This window comes from Pan paniscus, chromosome 17 (assembly GCF_029289425.2).
Source record: "Pan paniscus chromosome 17, NHGRI_mPanPan1-v2.0_pri, whole genome shotgun sequence".
NCBI lineage: Eukaryota > Metazoa > Chordata > Mammalia > Primates > Hominidae > Pan > Pan paniscus.
This window is the reverse complement of record NC_073266.2, coordinates 96967557-96991343: the sequence shown is the minus strand read 5'-3', so window position 1 is coordinate 96991343 and position 23787 is coordinate 96967557. Positions and strand designations below refer to the sequence as shown.

Below are 23787 nucleotides of genomic sequence, written 5' to 3'. Positions count from 1 at the left end.
AGCTTCTTACCAGAAGTTTCCACGTGTCTCCATTTCCTCATCCACAAAAAGAGGCTGATCCCTGCTCTCCACCTCCACAGGCCTGACACTGCGCTCCCAGACCCCTGGGGTGGCCCTTGCCCGGCACCGCCCCTCGCCGCCAGGGCTCCAGGCGAAAGCAGACGTCATCCAGGCGCTACTGCCCCACGGACGGCCCGGTCTCTGGAAACACACTCGACCTGTCTGCCCGTGGGAGGAGGACGGGCATTTCCTCGCGATTCCGTCTGTGCCACATGTCATCTTGGTGTCAGGGAACCCTCGAGTTCTGGGAACAGCGGCCTGTGCAGAGGGAGAGGAGCTGGGGTGCCCCACAAGCCTCAGAACTGCCGTGATGGGGGTCAGAGGGGACAAAGGCACAATACTGATTTTGCACACCAACATCAGAACACGTTCCTGACACACATCACGGCTTCCATCGTAGAAGTGTGTGTGGGCTCCATGTTTCCAGTGAGAAAACACTCCTCACATAAACTAGAACCTCTGGCCCTGAGGAGCAGAATCAAGCTGCAGGTGGGTTCGGGGGTTCCTGGTATATGACTCCACGCGGGGCAAAGCAAACGTCTAGGTGGCCCTGCTGGAGTGGCCTCCCTCTTCCCCTCTTCAGCGACGTCTCCTGGAAATGCGTCTCACCCTCTTCCTCTCTGCAGCAACGTCGCCTGGAAAAGCGTCTTCCTCTTCCTCTCTGCAGCAATGTCACCTGGAAACGCATCCGCCTCTTCCCCTCTGCAGCGACGTCACCTGGAAACGCGTTCCCCTCTTGCCCTCTGCAACGACATCGCCTGGAAACGCGTCCTCCTCTTCCTCTCTGCAGCAACGTCGCCTGGAAACGCGTCCTCCTCTTCCTCTCTGCAGCCATGCTGCCTGGAAATGCGACCCCCTCTTCCTCTCTGCAGCGACCTTCCCTGGAAACGTATCCACCTCTTCCCCTCTGCAGCGACGTCTCCCGGAAATGCATCCCCCTCTTCCTGTCTGTAGCGATGTCACCTGGAAACGCATCCCCCTCTTCCTCTTTGCAGTGACCTCGCCTGGAAATGCGTCTGCCTCTTCCCCTCTGCAGCCACGTCACCTGGAAATGCGTCCCCCTCTTCCTCTCTGCAGCGAAGTCACCTGGAAAGGCGTCCCCCTCTTCCCTTCTGCAGTGACCTCGCCTGGAAACGCGTCCCCCTCTTCCTCTCTGCAGCGACGTCGCCTGGAAACGTGTCCCCCTCTTCCTCTCTGCAGCGACGTCGCCTGGAAACACATCCCCCTCTTCCCCTCTGCAGCAACCTCGCCTGGAAACACATCTGTCGCACAGCCCAGTGCTGATGGAACGCAGCATGCAGGCCACATGGTCTCACATGGGAAACCTTGGGAGGTGCACACGGCGTCCGGTGTGGCCTTTACAACTACTGTCTCTCCCAAAAGCCGACTAAGTCCTGTGCGTCTAACCCAGCTTCCAGAGATGTTCTAGAAGCACTTATAAAAAAGAAAATCCTATCATAATGTAGAAAACATTTTGCTCAAGAATCCAAAAAACATTAATTTGCACTTAAGATCTGGTTCTGAATGTGAATAACTGTTGTCCTCCAACTCCCGACTCAGGTTTAATCCCGAGGCAGGAAGTCCCTGCGGCTGCCCGGCTGCCGAAGCACCCACCACCAGGCCCACCTATCCTGCTGCTCAAAAGCCAACGTTGGCGCAGGAGCAAATCCTGTTTTGTCTGTGGTCACCGACGCACATCAGGACCAGACACTTCCTCCCAGCTGGACCACAGGCAGCTTAGGAAATCTCAAAATTGGGAACCTGGGAAGGTTTCCAGCTCCCTGCCGCCCCCACGCTGTCTCCACGGGGGCATCTGAGCTAACCAGGCAGGTTCTGACCCTCCTACGGTGGCTCCCGGGCAGGCAGGTGCCGGCCCTCCTAGGGGGGCTCCCGGGCAGGCAGGTGCTGGCCCTCCTAGGGGGGTTCCCGGGCAGGTGCCGGCCCTCCTAGGGGGGCTCCCGGGCAGGTTCTGACCCTCCTAGGGGGGCTCCCGGGCACTCGGTCTTCGGTGAGATGGGGCAACATTTCAGATCTCCATGATCTGACTGTAAAACTCTGGCTCACACCTGCAATGCCAGCACTTTGAGAGGACGGGTCGGGAGGATCGCTTCAGGCCAGGAGTTCCAGACCAGCCCTGGACAACACGGCAAGACTCTGTCTCCACAAAACTTAAACAATTAGCCAGGTGTGGTGCCGCACGTCTGTGGTCCCAGCTACTCGGCAGGCTGAGGTGGGAGGGTCACCTGAGCCCAGGAGGTCGAGGCTGCAGTGAGCTGTGATGACACCCTGCACTCCAGCCTGGACAACAGAGCAAGACCCTGGCTCAAAAAAAAAAAAATCTGAGCAAAAAGCCACGTTGTTTTCTCCTTTCCAGGAACAGAGCGCCTTCTCCTCCTCATGGCTAACAACAGACATGGACAGAGTAACACTGAGAAGGACCAGGGAGAAGATGCCCCAGCCCTTCCACACACGCCTGGAGAACGCACAGGCCCTCGGCCTCCGCAGCCTCCTCGCACCCTCACACCAGTCCTTCCCATCAGAAACTGGTGTTGCAAACCCCGCCCTCCAAGTGTCAGCTGTGAACTCCGTAACAGCAGAAACAAACTAAACAATGCAGGCAGAAAACCGTGGGCTGCCAAATGCTACCGAAGCAGCTCAAGAAGGAGCAAATGAGCCAAGAGCAGGGTGCTCATGCCGTCAGGAGGCATGATCTTCTCAACTCTGAGCCCCTCACCAGCAGAGGCTGGCAGACGCAGTGCCTTCTCCAGGGAGCTGTGGCTCCAAGGACACCACAGGCTGCGTAAAGCCCCTCGACTGGGCTCTGACCCCAGAAGGCTCCACATCTTGGTGACGAGAGCAGAAGGCCAGTCCGGGCCGAGGGTCCCCGTGACACCTGCCCCCACCCCGTACAGGCCTCGTGACAAGAGGGCTGAGCTCGCCAGGTCTCCTGGGAGTCGGGGTCCCAGCACGGGTGGAGTCTGGAGTGTAGGTTGTGGGGTCTGCTCATCATGGCAGAGTCCAGTTCTGTTGGTTGTGACTGGGTCTCCCTGGGCAAGTGGCCTCAGCCGCGTCCACAGTCGGGTGGCCGTTAAGCGCCTGACTGTGACCCGACAGCTCCCCACCACAGAGCGTCGCAAGGCATGGTGGGGCAGCACGCGGATTCTTCCCGCCATCACACAACGAAACTGCTGGCTCCCCCGACCCCCACAGTCTCCATCAACACCCCGAGCCCTGCAGACCCACAGGAAGGGAAGAAGGCAGGGTGCCAGGGGCTCCACCCACCCCATGGTGGCAGGGACCAAGGACAGATTCCAACATCGCAATGAAACTGGGTAGGCAGCTCCTGAATAGGACGCATCCACAGCACCACAGAGGACAGGCCCAGCCACAGCCCATCTCCCGCCACAGCCCATCTCCCATCTCCCACCACAGCCCATCTCCCGCCACAGCCCATCTCCCATCTCCCACCACAGCCCATCTCCCGCCACAGCCCATCTCCCATCTCCTGCCACAGCCCATCTCCCATCTCCCACCACAGCTGAGGGCTTCCTGGGGACCGTCTGGCTTGCGCGAGTCACCTGCTGGCCTGCTCAGCCAAACGCAAGCTCCAGAGCCACCACCGCGAATGCCAGGGAGGCACACGGCCACGTTCTTCAAGACCCTTCAGAGCCAGCCCAGCCCAGTACCCACAGGAGGGACTGGAGACTCCCCAGGGCCTGACACGCATGCCGGGAGCCAGGAGGCCAGCTGAGGCTTGTCTAGCTCCAGAAACAGCAGGAAACAGCAGGACAGGTTGTGGGGGGGATTCCCCAGCAAGGGTTAGCGGGAACCAGAGCCAGGGCGACGTGGCTTCGAGGCTGGCTGTGGGCTGTGGGCTGTGGGGGGCTTCCCTCCCCAGAAAGGGAGGGGCTTACAGGGAGACGCACTGGCAGTCAGTCCTGAGCCGTTCCAGCCCATGCCAGTGTTTTACAAACCATGGGGCAACTTGACACCCTCGGCTTCTTTGCTATCTGTCTTCCCAGGAGGTGATGGCAGCGGAAAGCTCGGGGAAGACCCCACGGCTACCACCTTACACATCCTGCTATGCTGGGGTTCGGTACAACGCCTTAGAGACTATGTTCACCATCACCCCAAAGGGCCCACCAGTGCCCGCGGACACGGAGGTCTGGACAGTCTGGCTCCAGAGCCCAGAGATGGCCCCACTACAGGACCTGGGAGCCCTCAAAAGCCTGCACTGTTCCCCCAACACTGCCAGGGCCCGAACCCCTCCGGTACCAGAGCCACAAGAGCAAAGGGCATTCATTCAAACGCAGGAGGAATCGCTACTGAGCCTGGCAGAGGACTCGTGTCTGCGAAAGAGAAGAGAGTCCACCTGTTACTGTGCTGGGGGTTAGCTGATCTTATTCCAAATTGTGATAAACTGTGAAACTTTCAGATAACTTATGAAACACAAGAGAGTGAACGTTTTCTCAGACCTTTCGAAACTAATACTATGCATAGCAGAAAAGTGACCGATATGCTAAAATCTTCAATATTGCAGCCCAAAACTTAATGTCTGAAATAAACAGGGTTTTTTTTGTTTGGAGACGGAGTCTCGCTCCTCTCGCCCAGGCTGGAGTGCAGTGGCACGACCTCAGCTCACTGCAACCTCCACCTCCTGGGTTCAAATGATTCGCCTGCCTCAGCCTTCTGAGTAGCTGGGATTACAGGCGCCCACCACCACGCCCAGCTAATTTGTGTACTTTTAGTAGAGATGGGGTTTCGCCAATTGGGCCAGGCTGGTCTTGAACTCCTGACCTCAGTTGATCCACCTGCCCCGGCCTCCCAAAGTGCTGGGATTACAGGCGTGAGCCACTGCGCCTGGCCAAGAGATTTGAATATACGTTATTGCACCAACCTAGCAGCTATTTCTGAACATTGAAACCAAGCAGACTCTAAGTAAACATTGTTCATTAGCCTATCTCGCCCCTTAGAAATTCTTTTTCTTTACCTCACTCCTTAGAAATTCTTTTTAAACATTCAGTTCTAAGAGGCAATGTTTCATGTGTAGAAATTGAATTCAAGGGCTGGGCGCGGTGGCTCATGCCTGTAATCCCAGCACTTTGGGAGGCCGAGGCGGGTGGATTACGAGGTCAGGAGATCGAGACCATCCTGGCTAACAAGGTGAAACCCCATCTCTACTAAAAATACAAAAAAATAGCCAGGCGCGGTGGTGGGTGCCTATAGGCCCAGCTACTCGGGAGGCTGAGTTAGGAGAATGGCGTGAACCCAGGAGGCAAAGCTTGCAGTGAGCCGAGATTGTGCCACTGCACTCCAGTCTGGGTGACAGAGCGAGACTCCATCTCAAAAAAAATAAATAAATAAAATAAAAAGAAATTGAATTCAAGAATTGTGCTGTTAAAGTTACCAATAAATTCAGTCAAAATACCTCTGCCTTTCCAATTCCCCTACAACCTTGCCTCTACAAAGGCAACTCCAGAGACTGTCTGGGTGCGGAGAGTGAGACACGTGGAGATGCTGATAGGGACACTTTCCAGAGGCTGATGCCCAAAGAGCAGATGTCGGCACAGACAGACCTGGACATGGATGCACATGGCCTGTGGCAGGTTCCCAGGTGGAGGAGGCCGAACGATGAAGGAATGAGGAAGCAATCACGTAGACTTTAGTTCCTGTCGGTCCATATGAAATCTTTAAAAGCTACCATTTGAGAACCACTATTTATAAATAACCCGCACAGCCTTCAACGTGCACTCTCGCCCTGGCCTCCTCCAGACGCAGCCCGGCAACGCCTCCTGTTGCACCCTCAACAGCACACGGAAAGGTGCCCTGGGAGGCCACTTGCTATGATCACCGTCATTACCCCTGGAAAGAAGCAAGTCGGGAAGAAAACCACTCCTTTCTGATGCCAGAATTCACAGCTTAAGATTCTAATTTTTAGGGGGTATGGCAGGTGGCCTGTGATTCCTGTGCCAGTCCCCCCAAGCTTTGACAATAGACACATCATTCCGCTGAGCTCTAAAATGGCTCCAAACTCTAAAACTATCAAGGTTCTACCACCCACTCTTACTAACTTCACAAACATTATCATGGCTTCAATTGCAGCAAGAATTCAGTACCATTCTTTGGCCATTGTGGGCCTCTCAGAGGCTCTGCATAGCACTGGGGGCCGCAGGGGCTGAACAAGCAACGAAAGGCCTCACAGGACAACAATCCTAGACGGTCCCTGGGAAGGATGCACACAGCACACTTTCCACCAGAAAGCTCCTTCTGGCATAGGGACAGGATTAATGGAGCAGCAGTTCTGTACCACGGTGGGGAGAAGATGGGCATGTCGTGCATTCTCCATCCCAAACTTTGGAGATCATTAAAAATACAGCTTTCTAGTTGTGCAGCCTGAGATCCTGGTGATATTTTCCACGCCTGCCGGAGCTGCTGCATGTGACCGACGGAGAGGCATTCCTGGGGAAGGAAGTCTGGCCTCTCCACCTCGCTGGTAAAAAACTAACATTTCATCTCTGCCGTGGCTTCCAGCTGCCCCAGGGCACCCGCTGACGAGGTCACTTGGAAACAGGGCACAAGGAACCAGGAAACATATTTTGATGTGGAACCAGAACAGTGGGAAAAGGTTAACTGCAAACCCCAGGAGTGAGTTTGGGACATATTTACCGAGCTTTGTTTGTGTGAACACTCAGAAATGTTACGGGCATCACACCTAACTGGGTGCTCTGCAGCCAGGAGATAAAGCTAACAGGGTCACGTGGGCACGGAATTCTTGCTGAAACTCCCAAGCAGAGGAAAAAAAAAACAGCCACCCATGCTTTCCAACCTCCACACCAAACACAGGTCCAAGGTGGACAGGAGGGGCCGTGCCCGCCAGAACACGACATCCCTGCGGACACCTCGCCGCCCAGGAGACGAAGAAGGAACCAGGACGAGCTTGCGCTTTCAAAGGCTGCCTGCCATTTTTACTGCGACAGTAAGACCGGGGCTGAGGCGGCCGAACGGTGCTCCCCGCAAACTCACATAATGGAGTCCTACCCAGCGTGGGACTGTGTCTGGAGAGAGGGTCTTTACAGAGCAATCAAGTTCAAATGAGGCCACCAGGGTGGCCCCAACCCAGCAGGACCAGTGTCCTCACGAAAGGGGACATCTGGACACAGACATGCACGGTGGACGGAGAGATGAGGAGTCATGGGGAGAAGATGGCGCCTCCAAGCCAGGGAGACAGGCCGGGCAGATGCTCCCTCACAGCCTCCAAAAGAACAGCCCCTGATCTCGGCTTCCAGTCTCAGGACCCCGCGAGAAAACCTTCCTGCTATGAAGGCCACCCGTCTGCGGGACCTTGTCAGGGCAGCCCCAGGAAACAAATACGTGGGGTTCACCCAAAGGTTCGCAACTGCATTATGACACTCCTCATGCCAAGTCCCAGTCTTGGGACCTTGATGACATCACTCTTCCCTTATCTCGCCAGTTCAGTGAAGTTCCGCGGTGATGGACGACTTTGTCACAGTCTGTAAGCCTGGAGACCATGAAGCGCGTTGTACATGACTGTGGGCTGGAGAGTCAGTGCCACTACGCTTGTACTTTTACTTAAACAATAACAGTGATAGTACAGCAAGCCAAAACAGTTCTTAAATTTTCCCAATGCCTCCAACTGAATGGGATTTTTATTGTAAATACAATCTGGGTCCTGACACAGGCTCGTTGTGATCACCTAGAATACGCCAGCCTTTTAAACCTTAATGTATTAAAAACAGAAGTTGGGATAGAAAGGTAAATGCGCCCACTGCAAGTCAAGAAAAATCAGGGGTAATCCTTGCTTTCTCTCGAAACCTCAGCTGACGACGATTCTAAGTATCACGCCAGTAGAAAGGCAGAATCAGCCATGGGGCTGCTCAAAGAACTGTCAGCTCTAACACTGTTTCTTTGCCACAAGCCTTCAGAGAGGTTTGGGTGGGTTCGTTCCCAGCCTGGAGGCTTGTTACTGCTTGTAGCTCTAATTCTGTCCATGCATGCTCCAGCCACGGCTGAAGCAGGGCCTGAGGCTGCAGGGCCTGAGGCTGCAGAGCAGAGACGGGTCCTCCCAGAGCACCCTCACTGCCTGCCTTCCTCACCCTGCAGGCATGGGGGCTGCACCTGCCCTCCGCTCTGCCCTCTGCCGGGTCTCGCCCCGAGTGCTCGCTAATAAAAAAGGAGTGGGGGGTGGGGAGGGACGAAAAAAAAAACAAAACAAAAAAACAAAAACAGGAAAACACCCAGCCTGGAATACCCCGGGCTGCGCGTGGCAAACGCCTCTTCCTGAGGACACAGCGGCAGCCCTGACGTCACGGGCCATGGGGCACTGCCCTCGACCTCCTGCACGGACGTTTTCATGCCTCAGATAAAAATCCCAGAGCAGAAAGCACTCTCAGGGGCCACTCGCAGCCCACCTGCTGGGAAAGCTGTTTCGTTAGAGATAAAAACGCCAGGCTGGTTAAGTGGACCCAGCGGAATTCCAGCAGCCCCTCACACGGTTAAAAAGAAAAACCAACAACCTGGGACCCAAAGAAGGAAGGCGCGTGAGCTCCCCCAGCCTGATGCCACAGCCGGCGTCTCCGGGGAGCAGGAGGCCGTGCTGTTCCAAAGCGTGGCGGACTGGGTGCTCTGGGGCACTGTTGAGCTGCGGTCCCATCTGCACCCGAGGCAGGGAAGGCAATTACTGCAGGGGAGGAAGCGGGAGCAGCAGGCAACCACCGCGGGGGGCCAGGCACGTGCAATTCCCCGAGGAAGAAACTGCGCGTGTGTGAGCCCTCCTTAGGGGCGGATGGCGTCTCCCGGAATTCCCACGTGGAAGCCCTGACCGCCAGCAGGGCCACCCTCTTTGAAATGGGTGTTTGCAGAGACTGAGCGAACACGAGGCCATCAGCAGGCCCCGAGAGGATCTGGAGACTTCAGATGGGAAACGCGCAGACGGAGGCAGAGGCGAGGCGCACAAGGAAAAGTCTGCATGAGGAGGCAGACATGGGGACAGACTCTGCCTCCCAGCTCCACGAGGAGCCCACCTGCCCACCCAGGTCCTGACTCTCGTCCCCAGACACGGCCGCCCCGCGCCGCCCCCCGTCCCGCGCCCCGCTCCCCGCGTTCCGCCCCGCCCCGCGCCGCCCCGTCCCGCCCCGCGCCTCCCCGTCCCCCCTCGCCTCCCCGTCCCGCCCCGCGAGGCCGGCTCACCTCATGTAGGACGTAGGGGACAGGGGCTTGGGCTTCGCCCACTGGTAGGGGTGCTGCGGCACCGCCAGGTACTGGTCGCAGAAGCCGCCCTTCCTGATGTGCTGGAAAGAGGAGAAGTCTTCGGGCGCGAAGTCGGCCGGGGGCGGGGGGCTGCCCAGGTCCTCCCCGACGGGCTCCACCTTGAGCGCCACTGAGGGCGGCTGCTCCAGGGTGGTCTTGCGGGACTTGACAGGGACGCCATCGCCCAGGTCCAGGCTGCTGTCAGTGGTCAGCGCGTTGATGGCGGCCACGATGGCCGAGCTGGTGTACTGGGTGGTGTTGCCCAACCACGAGTCGTCGGTCACGCTGACCCGCGGGGAGCCGTGCGGGGACGGCGTGGGCGAGTGGTGGGGTGAGTAGGGCGGCTGCCGGCCGTTGAGGCTGTACTTCCTCTTGTTGCACGGGGACGCGGGCCTGGAGGAGCGGGCACCCAGCCAGCTCTCCTCAGTGACGCTGGCGCGGGGCGAGGTGGAGGGGGAGTGCCGCGGGGAACCCAGCAGTGTGCAGGCCCCCAGCCCGCGGGGAAAGCCCTCCTCGGGGTCCGTGGTCTTGGGAGACACGCAGGGAGACTGCCATGGCGACGTCTGGGGGGACGCGTACGGGTACGAGTAGTTGGACTCGTAGGAGGAGGCCTCCGAGTTGCAGCTGCGGGAGGACAGGCTGCTGGCCGGGCTCAGGCACGAGGGGTCTCTGTAGGCCTCCAGGCTGGGCAGACTCAGCGTGGCCGTGGAGGGGGACCGTTTGGAGCTAGGGAGGACATCTTCCACCTCCACATCGTGGAAAAACTGGTTATTGTTGTGGTACAGGCCCAAGCACGAGGTTATCTCGATGCGAGGACTCTCCAGGGCAGGGGCCCCATCAGGCCTGGTGTGGCCAGAGGAGAGGAAGTAGCCCGCGGCCCCACCGTCCAAAGCTGCTCCGTACCCCGAGGGGTGATCCGCCGGTGGGATGATGCCCGGTGTGGAGGTCTGAAGGTTGTGGCACGGGGCCGGCAGGGTGGAGTGCGCTGTGGGGAGCGGCAGGGCGGGGCTGACGTTGGAGGATGCATAGCCATAGTGTTCTAGAGAGAGAAAGAAGCAGATGGGGGCATGAGGGGCTGGGCATCACAAAGCAGAAACCCATGAACTCAGGGCCGGCCAGCAACCCCCGGCCTCGACCAACGGACCCCAAGGAGCGGGCCTCAGCAAACGTCCCTGAGACCACGCTGCCGGACAGCTCCGGGCGACTTGGAGTGACAGCCCCAGTCCCACCTGGCCAACAAGGCTCCCGTGAGCCCCTCACTGCCCACCTCCCCTCCTCCCCCAACAGCAGCACAAGCCCCCGAACGTCCTTCCCAGGGAGAGGTGGCCGGGTCCTCACGGGTTCCGCTCGTCATTCAAAAACCACCTTCCCCAACCACCCCATCTTCATCCAAACGTCCTTCCCAGAGATAGGCGGCGGGGTCCTCACGGTTCCGCTCGTCATTCAAAAACCACCTTCCCCAACCACCCCATCTTCATCCGAACGTCCTTCCCAGAGATAGGCGGCGGGGTCCTCACGGTTCCGCTCGTCATTCAAAAACCACCTTCCCCAACCACCCCATCTTCATCCAAACATCCTTCCCAGAGAGAGGCGGCTGGGTCCTCACGGGTTCCGCTCTTCATTCAAAAACCACCTTCCCCAACCACCCCATCTTCATTTAAACCCCAAACTCAACACGTGGGCCATCCTTCTCTAGTTTATTTTTTCTCCTAAATATTTATCACAATCTAACAGCCTGTTTTTACTCATTCATCCCACACTGTCATCTCTTTGACAAACAGAAACCTAAGTTCCATGAAGACAGAACATCTGGATGCCTTAGTCTATTCTGCTCACCGCTGTTTTCAGAGCCAAAGACTGCCTGGCACATAAAATGTGTTCAATTTGTTTAATGGATGGATGGTTGGTGGGTGGGTGGACAATGGATGATGGATAGACAGGTAAAGAAACTGATGGATGGATCATGATGGATGGGGGTGAAGGGATGATGGGTAGATGGAGGGTAGGTAGATGGATGGTGATGGACAAACAAGGGAGGAATGAGGGATAAAGAGATGGATTATGGGTGGGTGGATGAATGCATGGATGATGGATGGATGGACAGCTAAACGGATGGATGGATGAATGATGGATTGGGGATGGAGGCATGATAGGTAAGTGGTGGATGAATGGATGGATAGATAAATGGATGGTGATGGATGGATGGATGGACGAGGAATGGAGGAATAATGGATGGATGATGGATGGATGGATGAATGATGATGGATGGATGGATGAATGAATGGATAGGGAATGGAGGAATAATGGATGGATGATGGATAGATAATGATGGATGGATGATGGATGGATAGGGAATGGAGGAATAATGGATGGATGATGGATGATGGATGAATGGATGGATAGGGAATGGAGGAACAATGGTTTGATGATGGATGGATGATGATGGATAGATGGATGACAGATGGATGGATAGGGAATGGAGGAATAATGGTTTGATGGATGGATGGATGATGATGGATGGATGATGGATGGATAGGGAATGGAGGAATAATGGTTTGATGATGGATGGATGATGGATGGATGGATGATGGATGGATGGATAGGGAATGGAGGAATAATGGACGGATGATGATGGATGGATGCATAGGGAATGGAGGAATAATGATTTGATGATGGATGGATGATGGATGGATGGATGATGAATGGATAGGGAATGGAGGAATAATGGACGGATGATGATGGATGGATGCATAGGGAATGGAGGAACAATGGTTTGATGATGGATGGATGATGATGGATGGTGGATGTGTTTTAGATCTAAGGACCTACATATGTAAACAGATTTTAACAGGCTTATCACTGTCAAGGTGCCCTAATCACCAGCTACAAAGAAAACTCCTCAAGGACTGGATGAAAACACAGACTCTGAAATCCCCCTCATGGAGATTATGATACTGGCTCATATCCTACGAATCCATCTTTTAGAACAAAACAGAAGATTCTGGTACACAGCTAGTCCTAAGAATCATTATGTATTAATTACACTCAATAAAATATTTTTTAAAATCATTATTAGGGAAATCAGTAATTTTAACAGGAAAGACGTGCCTCTGGATTTCTGATTTGAAAAGACTTTTTATGACATCTTGGAACCTCATGATTACATGCCTAGAGGTGGGTATTCCCAGGCCTCTAAATAATACAAACAAGCACATGGAAATTCTATATTCCTCTCCTGGTGCAACTGCACTGGCTGGAAGATACTTTATTCAAGGACAGTGCTGTCTTTCCACTAAGTCGTGGTTCAGAAACCAACACGGATAAATGCCAAGAAAATCTAGGGTCTCAAAATACCAATACAAACCCACTGTATTTACTAACAGAAATGGCTCTAGCACCCCAGGTAGGTGGGAAACACGGCACGGCAGCCTGGTAAGAGGACACACCGTGGCCTCAATCCCAGGAGTCACAGCTGCTTTCTGGAAATTCCAGACACTCGGGGGGCAGAGCCATAACAAAGAGAAAGAAACAGAGCTGCGATGGAGCCACACCTCACAGGTGCGACCAGAAGCTCTCAGGGGTGGGAGGTGAGACCTGCTCAGGATGTCTTCGTATGGGAAGGGCCCCTTCGCTGAGGCTGAGCGCCTTGGGGATGGTGCTAGCCAGGCCCCAGTCCCGCCTTCCCCATCGTAAAGAAATGCCCTCAAGAGGACGGGAGCCACGCAGTCTCCTGCACCGGAGAGAGAACAGGAATGTCAATAAATCAAGGAGGTGGCCAGGCGCGGTGGCTCACGCCTATAATCCCAGCACTTTGGGAGGCCGAGGTGGGCGGATCATCTGAGGTCAGAAGTTCAAGACCAATCTGGGCAACATGATGAAACCCTATCTCTACAAAAAATACAAGTAGCCAGGCATGGTGGCGCACGCCTGTAGTCCCAGCTACTTGGGAGGCTGAGGCAGCAGGATTGCTGGAGCCCAGGAGGCAGAGGTTGCAGTGAGCTGAGATCACTCCAGCCTGCACTCCAGCCTGGGCGACACAGCAAGACCCTGTCAAATCAATAAATCAATAAATCAATAAGGAGGTCTTTCTTTCCCCAGAGCCACAGGCAGGGACTGGGGTGGAGCTGGAGCTGGGCATCCTGACGCCAATTCCAGCCTCCAGCCTGGCCTCTGGTCAGGACACACACACCATCCCCAGGATCTGCCCCAGCTGCAAGACGCCAGCTCTGGGACTGACCACCCATGTTCACTGGCATCCACTGTGCCCCCCGCCCCCAGGCTCCATGCTCACTGGACGCTTCAGGCAAACACCAGGCCCCAACGCTAAAACTTCTGTGACCAACTTTCTAAAAATGAGCCTGGAAAGCAGCTTCCTGGAGAAGGTGAGGTTTCCAAGGAGAATCTGAAGTCCTCGGATCTGCTGGTGATACCTGGGGGGCTCTGGGCCAGGCAAGCTGTAGCCCTCTGAGAGCTCCGCCTGGGCGTCACGGTGGCCCCTCCGTGGCCTGTGCAAAGCCCCTGAGCCGGCTGCATCAGACCCGCTGGACAACAGGCCACACAGGCAGGTCGCCCTGTGCCCCACGCCCCACACGCCTGGGTGACCGTGCCAGGCCAGCCCTGACGTCTGCCCCGCGTGGAGCGCTGCGGAAGACCCGCGGAGCCGTGGCTGGCTCTGCGGCTGGGGGTCTCGGGGGAAGCACAGGGACACAGTCCAACGGTGGACAGAATGAAGGCGCGGTGGGGGACCCACGAGGGGGTTTTGCCGAGCGCAGGCCTGCGGCTCCTGGGGGGTTCCCGTTGAGGTGCCACGCCGAGCCACCTGTTCACTACTCTGCATTCTCACCAAAAGTTGTCCGAAAGATATTCCTTAGCCAAAAATGCCACATTACATACACCGGCCCAGGAACTCACATCCACACTTACTGCTGGGCCCGCTTATTTGTCTAGAAGCCCTCTCGCCTGTTGGAGCAGAAACAACATTATGTTAGGAACCAGCTTCCATCTCACACCAGTCATCAACTCCAGGAGACCCGAAAGCACAGGAGCGGAACTGAGGGAACACGACGGCGGCGTGGATCCGATCACGGGGGCCCAGCCTCCCTCCCACACCCCGACTTCCTCTCGGAGGCATCCGTGGCCTTCAACCGGCTCTTCAGGCCCCACCTGCTCCACACACTTCCCCTCACTGTCCAGACCTCAAAGGGGGCTTAACTGCAATTGATTCATGTACAGATTCCTACACTTCCTGTTTCCCAATCAAAAGAGTATTTATTTCCAAGACAGCTGATCCCACAGTTGAACTACCATTTGCTGGTAGAAAGGTAATTCTGAAGAATTCTTTAAAACCCTAGCAATTAACAGAGCAAGTCTTGGGGCCTCCCCACCATCCTCCCACAGGACTCAGCCCTGAACTGGCTGCTTAGCCAGTGACGGAGCCCAGAGCTGGGCCACACGGGGTACTAGAGCCAGATCACCAGAAGGTTCTAGATGAAACGGGGCAGGAAAGGGGAGGCGGACCTCACAGGTCTCTGTGTGCAAGTCCTCTGGGGCCGTAGCCCTTGACGTTTCTGTGACGGGGGCCCAGGCGTGAGGGGAAGTGAGGAAGAGGAGGAGACTCCGCCCACAGCGAGAGCAGGAAGTGCATGCAGAGGCCCACGGACGCCTGGGGCACCTGAGGGCCTTTATTTAAACTGAAGTATTGCAATAAAACCTGATTCGATGAGGCAAAGAAACACCATAAAGCTTTTATTAAAAAACAAAAAGGGGTCACCTAAGCATGCGTTTTCCCTGATCAAACAAATCACAAAACAAAAGCTCAAATGCTTGAATTTCATTAGGATCCCTCGCCCAGGTCCTTGGAGGGCGGGTAGTGGATAAAGTTCCCTTGTTCCTCCTAGAAGAAGAGCAAGGTGTGGGGTCAAGCTGCCCCCAGAGGCCAAGCCCCACACGCCGGGGGCCACTGTCCTGGCTGTGAGCCCCTCCCTCCCAGCTCCCAATGAATTTGGTTTCATGACCCACCTAAACCGTATTCAAATCTGAGTTATTTAACTATTCAAAGGGATCATATTTACATGAAGGGAAAATATTCCCAGTAACTTTGACGATTCTGAGGTGCTTGGGCTGATTCATGTCACGTCAGATACCACCACAGAGCTCGGTGACCCCACTCCCTGGCTGCCGTGTCGGAGGGCCTGGCTCTTTGCCAAGGAGGATTCACTAAATGACAGTGCAGGTGAGCAGGGAGACAGCTGGATTCTAAGCAATGATCGCGGAGAGCACATTCAAAATCCCTTAACGGAAGGTCATGGCACGGCCCCTCTGCTGAAAGCGCCACCTCCTCACTTTTGAGTCCCCTGATCCTCTCCGGCTCGCTCAGCCATCAGGTGCCCCACGACACACAGGTGGTTTGGGGGTGCTAGGACAGACGGCCACGCGGGGAGCACCCGGCTCTCAGGCCAGCCCAGTCCCACTGGCCTCAGCAAGTTCCACATGTCAGAGCTGTTAAAAGCGATCTCTCTCACTCTGAGAAATAATTCACTTCAGAACCACACACCTTTCTCGTTTCTGAACAACCACAAAAAACTGTATCAGTGCCTGACATTAAATTAATACATGAAATACTTCTGGTCAGGGTTCCCTACAGGTGGGCAGCATTCTAACCTTGCAGACCCCGCCCTGCTGAGCCCCAGGGCACCTGCCCCTCACGACACGCAGTTCCCAGACAGCCACTCCCTCACTCGCTGTGCGCAGGGCAGGACAGCCACGCCTCTGCCTTGCGCATCAGGCCAGCACTGCTGACAAGAATCACCAACTCCAGCCACAGCCAGATCTCTCATCTTCCACAAACTCTGAGAGGCGGCCGTCACAGACAACATTATTTTTCATTTTAAGGAACATTCCCTTCAGCACTTGCTGGGGCTGAACCGCAGGTCGACCCCCAGGCACTGCTGTCACCTCTCCAGACAGCCACGGAGTCTGCTGTGGGTGAGGCCAGATGACAACTGTGAATGTATTGGAAATAAAACGAAGCAGGGCGATCCACGCCAAGACCTTGCTGTTGGAAGCAACGTGCTTAGCAGGCCTGGGAAACGCTGCCTCACAGTGGCACCGGGACGCGGTCAGGCCCGCGGCATGACAGACAGCAACAGCTTCCCAGACGCCGTTCCCCCAACAATCTGCCAGCGAGAAAGATTTACAAAGGCAAATAGGATGGCCTCGTCACAGCGCAAACAAACGGTATTTAATGTTCCATAAATAAGCACGCCAACGCCTTAATAAGGGTCCTTCGTCCAGCCCGGGGCCCAACCTGGGACATCGTTCCTCAGAGGTACTGGAATATTCCCCCTGGTCCGACGCACACATCATTTTAAAGCATCCTTTTTGAATTCTGTTTTCAAGGAATTAAAAAGTATCCAAGTTGTTCATGGCTAGCTGAGATCTTCCTTTGAAAAACAGACACAGAACTGAAATATTCCAATCTGCCAGGTAACTCCACCCTCCACGGAAACACCTCTAGAACCTCAGGGGATGAGCTGTGCATGGTAATAGCAGGCACACTTTCCTAAAACACTGAACTTGAACAACAGAGCATTCCTAATTCAGCTCTCCCCTGGGACCTCTCTGCTCACCAGGCGTCTCTGCCACGGGTTTCCTGCTGCAGCCCCTGACCAGCCACGGGCACCCCGGGCCCTCTTGGGGAAGAGAAATCCTATTTGGTGAAAATGGACTTGAGAATAAAAGTCTTCCAAAGCTTCAATTCTGCATAAGATGTTGCTTTTCCACAAGTGAACCATTAAATGCCCCAGCAGTGGGCACAGGCCAGCGGCAGACCCAGGCACACAGAGGTTCGGAGGGTGGCCCCGACTGCCAGAGAGGCTCCAGCCCAAACACAGAGGCCTTGGCCAATTTCCTCTGAGTTGCCACGGCGACAGTGCTGGCAGCAGCCAAGCTGGCCAAAATAACTTAGAAAACAGGAGCCCTGGGGCGGGAAGCAGGGCACGCCCGCCTCCCAGCTGACAGCGGGACCCCGTCTCTGCAGAGGGAAGCCCGGGGCCTGCTCCTGGGTGGACACAGCCAGAAGCCAGACCCTGGAAGCCCAAACGCCACTCCCATCCCGCCTGGGAAATTATTTACAATATTCTCTTTTCATTGTCCCAACAAATGGTTACTGAATATCTATTCTTTGCACCTGCTGAGCACTTTCGAAATAAATAACAAGACACAGCCCCTCCCTCAAAGCACCCCGTGAAGACGCGGGACCTGTGCCCGCAGCCTGGACCTAAGTCCAGCGAGATGGAAGGGGTGGGGGCCACAGCGGCGTGGGCCAGGCTCCCGGCCACACACAGCCACCCTGCGGCTGCAGCCCCCAACCCCGATACACTGACCTCAGCTCTGCCAGGACGTACAGCCCCTTCTCAAGGGATCCGGCTGACAGACTGCCTCCTGGGCTCAGGGCTGACCACGTCCTTTACAACAAAGCTTGACTTTGTGTGCTTAGTCTAATCTATAAAACCCAGTTTGCCTTGCTTTGCAATTGATCTCAGACTTATTCATTTATTCATTTATATCCAGGTTCATCCCAGAAACAACGTGAAGTAGTTTCTATCACCCCTCAAAAGCTGGAGAGTCAATGTAATCATTTAACAATGTGATATAAATAATTAACACCATTGAATCATCATCAAAATGCAGTAATAATGGTAATAAAAAGAAAGGAGAAAACAGCACGGTGTCTCACGGGAAAACACAATATGGACACGTAACGTATGAGATACATAAAGAACCCTTCCTAGCAACTTCTTGACACCGTAAAAGCAGGAAGGGGCTCTTCTCAGCTCTCGCCTCTCCTGCTCGGAGCCCCAACTCCTAAAGCCCAAAACCACGGTGGCCTCTGGAGGGGCAAGGACACAGCAGAGAGGTTTCACAAGCAGCCTGGAGAGCCAGCAGTCCAGTTCTGCGGGGCTCCCAGGGAAGGGCGCAGCTCCGGAGGGCCCAGGGTGCCTGCGAGGGTGAGGTTCACGGCTTCACTCATTCTGCTCAAGGAGTGTTTTGGGGGAATGAGCCCGGTGGGTGCCGGGGAGGACTGTGTCCTGAACCCACCTGGAAGGCGGCCACCTGCTTCTGGGTCAGGAGAGACCCCATGTTCACCAGGGTCCCCATATCCGATGCCAGCAGGAAGCCCGCCCACCTCAAAATGGTGTATAAACTGTGGCGTCCTTGAGACTAGGCTTCGAGGGGCAGAGACTGGCCTCCTGTGCGTCTTCCCGGATAAGCCTGGAGCTACCTGTGCAGTCACAGGAGGATGCCGCCGCCAGCGGTGTCCTTCCCCTGAGGCTGCTGTCGCGCACAGTCACGTGTGCACGGAGGTACGGAAGTGGCCCTTGTCACTGGGGGTGCGCTGAGCACCTGCCAAGCCAGACACAGTGCCCAGTGTGGCACAGCCCACCCTGGAGGCCTGGGAGGCCGGGCAGACCCAGCTCCATGGGGATAACTACCCCCTGTGCTTCTTCAAGGAGGCAAAGCAGTGAAATCTTCAGCCAGGGCCGAGGGCCCAGGGCCGCACACTGTCCTGCAGGCCCCCTGGGCCTCTGACTGGGGTGTAGGGCCTGGGTTCTGGCGGCACTGGGCCCGTCGCAGGCCCACAGTCAGTGATTCACGCTGTGAACGACCGGGGGTGTACTGGGAGGTCCCACCCGGCCCCCGATGACTGCATGGGTGTGGGAGCCTCCACCCCAACAGATCCCAGAGGGGCCACCCTGGTGGCTACACTCTCGTGGGACCGACTTTCACCCCATAAAGAGAGGTCGGGAGTGGGGCGACACTCTCGCATGGCACAACCAGGTAGAAAACTCTTCTGCTGAAATGCCCTGGCTCAAGCCGGGGAGGACTGGAACCAGCTCTGGAAGGCGGCGCCAGGGCCACAGGCAGCCCGGGTGGGAAGGGCCTCCGGCATGTCTCTCTCCCACCCTCATCTGCCTTGGCTCCCACTGACCCCAAAGACCTAGAACCCAGGCCCAGGCAGGGAAGACATTTGGGGAGTGGTGAGTCGAGAACCGCAGGCAGCACGGGTTTGGTTGGAGCGCTTATTTTCAAAAAATGATCAAGACGTTGGAGTTTTTAAAAGAGAGTAGTGAATGATACGGAAAATATGACCCTCATTACAGACTCGGCGGAGGTCCCTGCTTGCCAAGCTCCTCCGGCTTCACCTCCGCGCGGGGAGGGCAGACACGAGGCCTTGAGAATGGGCACAGACAGGGGCGGCCGGTGACCAGCCTGGGGTGACCTGTACAGAAGAGATCCCGGGCAGCGGGAGAGGGGCCCAGGCCCAGGGGTGCCCACCCCACTCACTCGCTGCTCTTCGGGAGTGGGGAGTTATTTGTGGTTTGTTTACCTGAAACCCTTATTTCTGACACAGAGAAGAGAAAATGAAAGAAAAGGCTGGGGTCATGGTAGCTCCGGGTAAACTTGAAAGCTGGAGGCTTGGGGGGGTCTGCGGGGCGTGGGGAGACGGCGGGGGGGGGGGAAGGGAGGGTGACTGTGGGGAGGAAGGGCCAGAAGGCGGCGGCAGGGGCGGGGAGGTCAGGGGGAGGGTGGCTGGGGGGAGGGAGGAGGATGGCTGAGGTGGAGGTCGGGAGTCGGGTGGGGGAGGGGGGGCCAGGGGAAGGGGGGCGGGGGGTAGGTCGGGGGAGGGGTCGGGGAGGTCGGGGGGGGACGCGGGGCGGGGAGAGGGTGTCTGGGGGAGCTGGGGGGCTTCTCCGCCTCTGGCAGCGCCACCAGCCCTCTGTCCGGGACCACTTCGTCCACGCCCGTGTCCGGGCTGCGCTCTCCCCCAGGACCCCGCCGCGAGCGCTCGGAGGAACCGCATCCGAGCCCAGGACGCCCCGCACTGCAGCGTCCCCCGCCGTAGGCCCCTCTGTCCCGGGCGCGCCGGGGACTCCTGGGGTCCCCGGGGAGCGACGAGGACGCGGAGGGGGCCTGGGCGCCCCCAAACCCCGACCCGGCCCCGCGCCCCCCGCGCCCTCCGGGACTGACCCACCTGGGGCGGCCGCGGCGGCGCCCTCGTCGCGCTGATTAAACTCGAAGAGGAACTCGAAGTCGAACTCCTGGTCCTCCAGCCCCGTCATGGCGGGTCGGGCCGGGGCCGGGGCCGGAGCCGGGGTCGCGGCCGCCAGGGGTTCGGTTCTCCCGGCGCTGCCCGCGCGTCCTCCGCGTAACGTGACCCCCGCCCCTCCCCCCGTCCCCGCCCCGCCCCCGCCCCCCGGGGCGTTTCCGGGTTTACATAAACAACCGGCTCGCGGCCGCCGGCTTCCGAGTTTTAAATAAACTCCCCGGGCCGAGCGCCGGCCGAGGGCTCGTGTCCCCCCGCCCCCGCCCCCTCGCGCGCGCGCGACCGCAGGGGTCCCCCGGCCTCTTGTGCCCTGGGGGTCCCGGCCCGGCGCAGGCTCCTCCGGACCCGGGGGTAGGGGCGTCGGGACCCCACGAGCGGCACCAGGTACCTAAGGCTGCGCCCAGGGCGACGGAATTTTTTTTTTAAGTTTTTTTTAAAGAAGTTTTCAATCCGGGCCTCCTCGGGAAAGCGGCTGCAACGGTGACCCCCGAGCGCCACGTGCGCGCCCTGCGGAGCCCCGGGAGTGGGGAGGTCCCAGCCCGAGGCCGCCAAAGCTAGGAACCCCGATTTCAGCCCGACGGTGCCGGGAAGCGCAGGGATTCCCGCTGGGTTCGTGGCGCGCCCCTCGGCCTGCAACCCCCTGCGGGGGGCCCGGCACCCACCGGCCTCTCCTGCGAGTCCCCAGCCTCCAAACACCCGCCCTGCGCGCCCCCGCCCCGCGGGAAACCCGCCGGTCCTTCTAGGGGCACCTCCAAAGATGACCTCCTTGAGCGGGGCGGGAAGGCGGGTTCGGGTCCCACCCTAGGCGGCCCGAAGCCTGTGCGCGGCGGGGATCCGGAAAGCCGGGCTGCTTAGCTGAGGCCGCCCTGGGCCTGCCTCTCCCGCCGCGTGTTCTAACTTCCCCCGGGGTCTCCGCACCATATACACCCGACATGTGGAATAGTAGGAGGATGGTGGGAGTCTGAGGGCGGAGGGGAGTCGGCCCGGGCGGAGGGGTGCGCGTGTCAAGGCTGGCAACCCCAAAGCTCCTCGGAGCGCTCCCTCTGGCCTGCCCCGCAGGCACTGCCTTTTCCAGAGGCGAGAAACCCTCCAGTCCCAGGGTCGTCCCCGGGCTTCTCCCGCGACCCTTTCACTGGCTGGTTTTCTCCAGTGATAAGCCATCGTTCCGTGTGGCCTGATTTAGTTTCTAATAATACTTCTGACTTTGGGATGGATGTTGGAGCGTTGTTTTGTTTTAGTTTTGCTGCTTTTGCCGACCTTGGGCAAGTGGAAGTTCTGTTTTCTGTTGAGAAGCCACAACGTTTCATTCTCTTTTCATTGTACAGGTTTTTGTTTGTTTGAGACGGAGTCTCGCTCTGTCACCCAGGCTGGAGTGCAGTGATGCAATCTCTGCTCACTGCAACCTCCGCCTTCCGAGTTCAAGCGATTCTCCTGCCTCAGCCTCCAGAGTAGCTGGGACTACAGGCACCCGCCACCACTCTCAGCTTAATTTTTGTAGTTTTAGTAGAGACGGGGTTTCACCATGTTGACCAGGATGGTCTCGATCTCTTGACCTCATGATCCGCTTGCCTCGGCCTCCCAAAGTGCTGGGATTAGAGGCGTGAGCCGCGGCGCCCGGCCTGTACATTGTTTTTAAAACTCCAGCCACCTTTTTACCCCCACCATAAAATTATACACAAATGACAGCCCTTATCATCTGTTTAGACTAAAACTTTTTGCTAAACTGTCCCGCCTGCTGGTGGCCCCAGGCCGCGGGCCCTGCAGGGATGGAGGCTCACTGCTGCTGTCCTAGGACTGCACTGGTCTCCATCCCAGAGAAGGGGTCGGTGGGGCGGCTCCCCTGCTGCTCCTAGGAGCCCCCCCTTCCCCCGCCCCAGTGCTGGGCTTCCTTCCTGCAAATGGTTCAGAGCTATTGGTCCAGATTCAAAGCTGCCCGTTCCACAGACACTGGGTGTCTCCATGGAAGTGTTTAGCTTGGACGCATCCTCCCAGAGGCTGGGGATGTCTGCGGAGACAGAAGCCCCGCTGGGTGTGATGAAGCGGGGTGCCAGCGCCCTGCCATTTTCTAATCTGAGCTGGGAAACAACGCTGTGAAGTTAAGTGGCAGAGAACAGGGTGAGCTTTGTTTGGCCCCAGCCCGTGGGGCATTGTGTCTGGAGCGACTTCTGACTGGGTGGCTACCTACAGGCCTGTACTTCTCTGCGTTCTCCATGAGGAAGCAAGCCCGGGGCCTTCAGGAACCACGACGCCTAATGAGCTTCCACCCAGATGGTCCCGAAACCCGAGGGACGCAGGGGAGGCACCCAGGTCCTCAGATGGGCCAGGAATGGCCTCGTGGGGCCTACTCAGAAGGACTCAGAGTTTTTCCCGGTGGTCTCAGCGATGGCCGGTGTGGAAACCACGCGTGTCCCCATGCTGCCGGCCTGTGTGTATCAAGGACTAGATTACACTTTCCGGCTGGCCCAGTTCTGCAGCCCTCATAAAATACACCCATGTCGGCCGGGCGTCGCTGCCCGGCGCACTGCCTCGCAGCAGGGACCTTTTCGAGCTTATTTTCTTCAGTAGGAAACACGAAAACTAGCCACTGCCCCGTCGTGTTTTTTCCTGGCGTAAAAGAAAGGGGCTCCTTACTACAGGTCGGCCACCGGCTCTTCAGGTACAGAGATCTGAACTTGGAAAGACCTGCCTTTCTAAAGGGAGTGATAATGAACACTGCGGCGTAAGTGTCGCAGGATTTAAAACTGAAACTCCAACAAAAACAAATTTTTTTAAACTCTGCTACTAGCAAGAGCACATTGTGTAAAACACTGACACGGGACATGGTTTAAACATGTCAACATTTTCTAACATTGGGATGAAGTGGTGTCTACCTCCCGTCCCGTGAAGCGTCAGGGCACCGACCACACGGACCCCCCTCCGTGGAGCTCACGGCCCTGTGCTCAGCTCTGCTAAGACCGGCGAGTTCTCCAGAGCTGGGGGAGCCCGGTTCTCAAGCAAGCCCCGCAGTTATCAGGGTCGCGCAGGAAGCGGCAGCGCTCGGAAGGACGTCTGCCCTTATGAAATACATATGTTGGCAGGTGTGCTGGCGCTCTTTAAATAAATTATATAAAGTATTTCAGAGCTGGTAAGGAATTTGGAAAAGCGTCTTCCAATTTCCATTAGCATTTGCAACCCCTAATCCCTAAGTCGTATGCTCACACCTCTCCAAGGGTATTTTCAAAGCCACTTGCAGGAGCCCACCCGGCATCGCCAGGGGTGTGTGCCGGGGACGGGCTAAGGTGGGGGGCTGGAATGTGAGATGCGCCGCAGGGGGGTCTCAGCGCCCCCCACACCGGGTTTCAGGGACCCACACT

At 57.0% G+C, this 23787-nt stretch overlaps 1 protein-coding gene across 9 annotated transcripts in view; it reads right to left on the bottom strand.

Moving 5' to 3' along the window:
• The window catches only part of NFATC1 (nuclear factor of activated T cells 1), a 136346-nt gene that overhangs the window by 111433 nt on the left and 1126 nt on the right, over positions 1–23787 (bottom strand). For 5 of the 9 annotated variants that reach the window (XM_034943402.3, XM_057300454.1, XM_057300455.1 and 2 more), the window contains exon 2: positions 9268–10366. In XM_034943402.3, the coding sequence (XP_034799293.2) occupies positions 9268–10366 (1099 nt within the window). Of the gene's footprint in view, positions 1–9267; positions 10367–20362; positions 20557–23787 lie in introns of those variants that run through there. The other 4 variants (XM_034943403.3, XM_034943405.3, XM_057300456.1 and 1 more) reach the window with 2 other exon arrangements.